Source organism: Teleopsis dalmanni, unplaced genomic scaffold, assembly GCF_002237135.1.
Source record: "Teleopsis dalmanni isolate 2A unplaced genomic scaffold, ASM223713v2 unscaffolded_contig_2528, whole genome shotgun sequence".
Taxonomy (NCBI): domain Eukaryota; kingdom Metazoa; phylum Arthropoda; class Insecta; order Diptera; family Diopsidae; genus Teleopsis; species Teleopsis dalmanni.
In genome coordinates, this window is record NW_024033910.1 from 1 (window position 1) to 6,827 (window position 6,827).

Sequence of the window (6,827 nt, forward strand, 5' to 3'; positions counted from 1 at the left end):
AAAAACTGTAATTATAAGTAATCATTTTCTATTTTATCTTCAATTGTTATTCTAACTATGAATTATATACACACTTTATTAAGTATCTGTATATAAGTATTATATTTTATTAGGTTTAAACAAATTAATAAGTAACTAAATTCAACACTTACAAAAAACACAATAAAAAAGAGGTAATTAAATAATTAGAAGGAATAATATTTAAACATTCATATATATGCTATAAAACAGTTTAAAGGCCTCTCTGCCAGTTGAAAATCGTTCTTTCTTGAGTATAGATGTGATATTTTTATCTTAATATGACTGAAATACGACCACTAAATGAAGAATTAAAAGCAATTGCCAAGAATGAGTTAAATGAAGTTGAGAGTCGTATAGTTGAAGATATTTCAACACTAAGAACATGGATCCAAAAACAACCACATTTGAGGGCTCGTACAGATGACCAATTTTTAGTAACATTTCTTAGAGGCTGCAAATATAGTATCGAAAAAGCTAAATCAAAAATTGACTATTACTATACTATCAAAGCGTTATTACCTGAAATATTTGTTAATCTTCAAATGACTGAAGAATTCGTTGAATTTGCACGCTTAGGGTAAGATAATAGATTTGTAACCAATATATATGTAACACATTTATAATTTTCATATTCTTTATATTTAACTTAAGTTGCTTTTTAGTACTTCCAAAGCCACTTGGCGGCATCGGTGGCCCACGTATATACCTAACAAACTTTACAAATCTAGATCCAAATAAAAACAGTTTAAAACAATATTTTCGATATCATACAATAGTTCATGAGTTTGAGATAAATATGGATGATACTGGTATCATAAATGGTTTTGTTAAAATTGTGGATTACTCCAAATACAAGCCAGCATTCATAAAAGAATTTAATCCAATATTTTTAAAAAAAATATCAGTTTTTCTTGATAAAGCGGAGCCATTGCGCAACAAAGGATTACACATCGTTAATTGTCCACAGAAAGGAGCAGTGTTTTTAAACATTGTGAGAAGTTTTCTAAATGAAAAACTAAAACAACGAGTAAGCAAAAATATTATTTAAATATTATTTATTATTATTAATATTATTAATAAAAAATATATTATTCATTTTTTGTTAATATCTTTTAACAGTTTTTCATTCACAAAAGTCTAGAAGATCTTTATAAAGTAATACCAAAGGAGAATCTACCAATTGAATATGGTGGCACCAATGGTTCTATACCGGAGATTAAAGCAGATATGGAAAAGAAACTTTTAGATTTTAATAATTATTTCATTGAAGAGACACAGTATGGCGTGAATGAAAAATTAAGAATTGGTAAAAAGGTAAATAGTGAAACTCTCTTTGGCATTGATGGATCCTTTCGAAAATTAAATATTGATTAAAAGTGGTTTTGTTAAAATAGAAGGTCTACAGGAATATTCGTTTCATGGAAGCGATTTAATTTTATAACACTTGTAAAAGGTTTGTAACTTTACTAAACTACAATTCTCACCAAATTTTATTATGTAAAGTAGTTATCAATAATATAAGACAATTTGATTGATTATAAACACTTATCAAAATATTTTTTTGTGTTTTATATAAAAAAGAACTAATAACATTCTTTATTCAATCCAACTGAAATATTCAAGAAATATAATTATCAAAAACGAACAACTGAATATTCTTTCTTCGTTTGGTTTTTTTTCTTACTATTTAGTGTTTTTTAATAAATTGAATTGGGTAGATTGCAAATATCTGGCGTCTAGATTTAACAAAGGATTTTGGTTAAATGTAATATTAAAAGTAAATTTTCCCACTATGTCAGACTTTAGGACAGATTTTTTTTACTCTTAGTTAACTTTAATCGCTGATTAGTCCTGTAATTATTCAAGGTGTGTTACCATTCCCATCACATAAATTTATATCATAAATATATATAAATAATATTAAATGTTTAATGTTCCAAAACACGAAATAGGGTCTGATTCACTGTATATATATAACTTACACAAAGTAATGAAGTAATTTCTATTAAGGAATAATTGAGTCCTTCGTTAACCTATTATTTCACTTTAAACTAAAAATGCATTAATAAAAATAAAAACTCACTAATTGCGTCTCCAACAAATGACGTTAATCAATCTGTGATTATCACAAAAAAACTAGAATATTATTATTATTATTGGTTAATTATTATTATTGAATTATTGATTACATAATCAAAGTCAATAAATAATGAATGGACAAAATAAATAATCAAAGATTCTTAACAAATAATTAAAAATAATAATGGGGCTGATCTAATTATAGAATTAAATATAAAGGTGACAAGACCGATTTTTAAAGTTATAAGCTTTTTATATTGTAATTTTCATGTGAGAATTTATAACTCTTGAACCAAAGAAGGTAATGGAAAAAGTTGCCCATAGTAGTAAATTGCATCAATATCATATCAATAGTCAAATCGATTTCCCGAGTGCGTCTACATGACAAAGAATATTACTAGAATCACCTGTGCTGGACAAACTTTTTTCATTGCGGTACGCAAATTTTAAATCAGTCATAAACACAAAGCTTTTGAGGAATATATAAATTAATCAGTGAGAAGGGTGGAACTCTGCAGAAACCCCTTAGCTATCAAAGAGTAAAAATGTCAAGATTTTCGTCTAGAATTTTGTTTAATGCTATATCTGTTATAGCAGAAATCAAAGGATTTGCCAAGCATTTATCGAACACCTGTTAGTACAATTGTTTGTTAAAATTGAGATAATTATTGTCCTTCAGGCAAAAGTCTAGTATTTTACCAAATTTAATTTTAGATATTTTAGTGCAGTCTTTGATAATATTTCTATTTTTAAAAGATTATAATTTGTTATGTATAATTTGTTATGATAATGTATGATGAAAGAGAGTTACAGTCAAACAAAAGCACATTGCAACACTCAGTTTTGCATTGGCAAAGAAAGACTATTCAACAAGAAATGTCCACAGATCGTGCTATCTCTCAATTACTATATACCTATATAAACTAATAACGGAGCACACATTAGGGCAATCGGTTTGTAGATACCTAGTAAAGTTTCACAAGTACTAAAAATGAACATAGCCCTTCAATGGATCTAATGCAATTCAGCTAACCTCGTCTCTAGTTCGTATCATTAAAGATTTGAAGAACTAAAAGAAATATCTTAGCTTAAATGCTATTGTATGGATCTTAGCATTTCAGTAGAATATATATTTATTTTGGTCTTTTATAACATGACTACTGATATTATGAATGATATTTCAGATGAAACTTTCATTAAATATTTCATAAAATTTTATATAGGAGTATTAAGAAATTTATTAATAAATCAAAATAAAATGCAAAATAGTTTATCGATGAAAATTGTAATTTTTATATACATTAACATATATCTCGTTATAAAGAGAATTTTTAACCTAATTTAACATCAAGTTATTTAAAAAAGCTAAACAGACAAGCAATAATTTGATTATAGTAATAACATATATTACCAGAAAGGATAAATACGAAATATATATATATTTTAAATAAAATAAATTCTTTACTTTAAATTTTAAAATTAAAATTAATTCTATAAAATAAAAATAAGAGATTACTCCAATAATCTTGATTCTTGATTCTTTTTCTTGAATTATAGTGCTATTACTCACTTTTACTCTATAATGGCTGGGGGCTTATCTCTTCCCCACACAAGGCTTTAACTAGGCTAAGAAATCATGTCATTTATTTGTCTTTTAGTTAATGACGGACCTTAAATCAGCATATCCTCCTGAGAGTCCAGAAGAGGATTTGAGAATTATTAGGGCGTGGTTAAGTAGCGTATCAACTTTACTGAATAATTTTAGAGCTCTGTCTCTAATATATTTTTTCACTGAGTTTTGTTTTATGATAGCAAATCTATTTCGAATAGGAAAGGAGATGATAGTAAAGAAATTTTCATATTCAATTTTTTCATTTTTAAGTTTTTATTTTACAACAAAGTTTTGCACTGCATTACACTTTATTATTATATTACACTTTTTACACTACATTCTATAAGAATTGTTTAAATAATTAAGCAAAAACTGTAATTATAAGTAATCATTATATATCTGATATTCAATTGTTATTCTAATTATTAATTATATACACACTTTATTGAGTATTAAGTTTAAACAAATAAATAAATGGATAAATTCAAAACACATAACATAAAAAAACAATAAAAAATAAATAATTGAACAATTAGAAAGAACAATGTTATAACATACGTATAACATATGGTAAAATCCATTTAAAGGTCTCTCTGTCAGTTGAAAATTGTTCTTTCTTGAGTATAGATGTGACATTTTTATCTTAATATGACTGAAATACGACCACTAAATGAAGAATTAAAAGCAATTGCCAAGAATGAGTTAAATGAAGTTGAGAGTCGTATAGTTGAAGATATTTCAACACTAAGAACATGGATCCAAAAACAACCACATTTGAGGGCTCGTACAGATGACCAATTTTTAGTAACTTTTTTAAGAGGCTGTAAATATAGTATGGAAAAAGCTAAATCTAAAATAGATTTTTATTATACAATCAAAGCCTTAATGCCTGAAATATTTACTAATTTTTATATGAATGAAGAATTTATTGAACTTGGACGTTTAGGGTAAGATTATATGTTACATATAATTTAAAGATTTTTCATTTTTCATTTTTAATTTAAGCTATTTTGTAGCACTCCCGAATCCACTTGGTGGTATTGGTGGCCAACGTGTACATTTAGCAGTTTATAAAAATGTGGATCCAAATAAATATCTCTTAAGTACTTTGTTTCGCTATTATATACTGGTTAGTGAATTTGAAATAAATACGGATGATAATGGTATTATAAGTGGTTTGATTCATATTCTGGATTTCTCCAAATTACACTTGACATTTGTAAAACAATTTAATCCAATTTTTGTAAAAAAGCTAGTGATTTTTATTGATAAAGCAGAGCCAATGCGCGTGAAAGGATTTCATTTCGTTAATTGTCCAAAGGAAACCTTAGCAATATTAAGCATTGTAAGAAGTTTTTTAAGTGAAAAACTAAAGCAACGAGTAAGTATATATATTTAATTAAATATTGTAAATAACATTTAGATATTAAAGATAATATTTTTTTGTTCATTGATACTTTTTAACAGTTTTTCATTCATAAAAGCCTAGAAGATCTTTATAAAGTAATACCAAAGGAGAATCTACCAATTGAATATGGTGGTACCAATGGTTCTATACCGGAGATTCAAGCAGATATGGAAAAAAAACTTTTAGACTTTAATAATTACTTCATGGAAGAGACGAAGTATGGAGTGGATGAAGAATTAAGAATTGGTAAAAAGATAAATAGTGAAACTCTGTTTGGCATTGACGGATCATTTCGAAAATTAAATATTGATTAACTTTTTTGTTATTGAAATTTTACACGATTTATAAGAAATTAATAACTGAGGTTATTAAAAATAATTTACTTTCTTCAATAATTTTTGTTTATTTTCACATTTATTTATCTAATTTAATTTACTAAAGAAATCAAATCAGATTGCTTAAAGAAACTATTCAGAATTGTTATTCATATTTAGATAAAAGAAAATCAAAACCACTCTTTATTCACATATAGTGTGAACTATATGATAATTAAATAAAAATATTAAAAATGTAATTTTTTGTAATATTTTTTTTTATTTAATACTTAATTTAATAATATAAATTTTAAAGTTATTTAAGTATTTTATCAAAACAAGACTGTAGCATATTATTGTCTTATTTCGATTTAAGAAGTATAAACGCTGGTATACCCAAAGGTACTGTCCTCGCTTCCACTTTTTATTTATTGTATACATCTGAATTGCTATCTTATAACCAATATATTACTACATCATAACAGGGAAAAAAACGCTTGAAGCAACAAGGAGTGAGTTGCAATTGGCAGTTAGCTTTGCAATGAACAGAAACGTGGAACTTGAAGCTTAATAACACTAAGACAATACACATCAATATCACATTAGAAAATAATAGCTTTTAAGTCCATACACATCAATGGTTCAAATACACCATATACAGTCGAGCTAGATATCTCGATAGAACGCTTCATGCGAAATTGCGTTGGAAGACGCATGTGAGAGAGGCACGACTGACTTCAGTTAAGACTGAACAAAATATATTTTCGCATCGGTAGGCACCCGATAATGCTTATACAAAACAAACTTCTGTTATATAAAAACTATGTTATATACAACTATAAATGTGTACTTTCGAAAACATTATTGCATTAATTCAGCACTTTTAATACAAAGTTTTATGACTGAGAGTCAATACTCCATATTATATAGGAAATTCTGACTCTTCCATCACAATCTCAATATTTTAATCATTATCAATGTAGTCAAAAAATAAACCAAGAACATAAACAAAGACTTTTATATCATGTTAATGTTGAAGCATCTGCATTATTCAAGCGAAGTGCTCAATGGCGACGGCTTAAACGTTTCTTTTAAATTATTTATGTGGTCTTACATTATGTTCCCATTGCTTTCATTAAAACAATTTATTTAATTTACAATGAGCTTTCATGTTTTTTAACTAAGTTAATAAGGAAAATTACAAAATATATTTCCGAAAAAAGAAATTATAGAAGAAGAAAATATAAAAAACAAGTCAAAAAAAAAACAAACTAGTCAAACATGTTCAGACAAGAAGTAAGAATGTTTAAAATGTTTATTTTTTACAGATAATATATATAACTGATCTAGGCCATTTTATTCACAATCCTGTCCCCAAAATCTTTCTTTTTTT

General features: G+C 26.3%; 2 protein-coding genes across 2 annotated transcripts; both read left to right on the forward strand.

Moving 5' to 3' along the window:
- The first annotated feature begins 256 nt into the window (after positions 1–256).
- Positions 257–1,532, forward strand: LOC119664702 (alpha-tocopherol transfer protein-like). Its single transcript, XM_038074154.1, has 3 exons — positions 257–598; positions 673–1,048; positions 1,141–1,532. Exons 1-3 carry the CDS (start codon positions 300–302, stop codon positions 1,393–1,395), a joined length of 930 nt encoding a protein of 309 aa, XP_037930082.1. The 5' UTR covers positions 257–299; the 3' UTR covers positions 1,396–1,532.
- Positions 1,533–4,317: 2,785 nt separating this feature from the next.
- Positions 4,318–5,461, forward strand: LOC119664703 (alpha-tocopherol transfer protein-like). Its single transcript, XM_038074155.1, has 4 exons — positions 4,318–4,659; positions 4,718–4,887; positions 4,969–5,093; positions 5,180–5,461. The coding sequence occupies exons 1-4, from the start codon at positions 4,361–4,363 to the stop codon at positions 5,432–5,434; spliced, it is 849 nt and encodes a 282-aa protein (XP_037930083.1). The 5' UTR covers positions 4,318–4,360; the 3' UTR covers positions 5,435–5,461.
- The last annotated feature ends 1,366 nt before the right edge of the window (positions 5,462–6,827 follow it).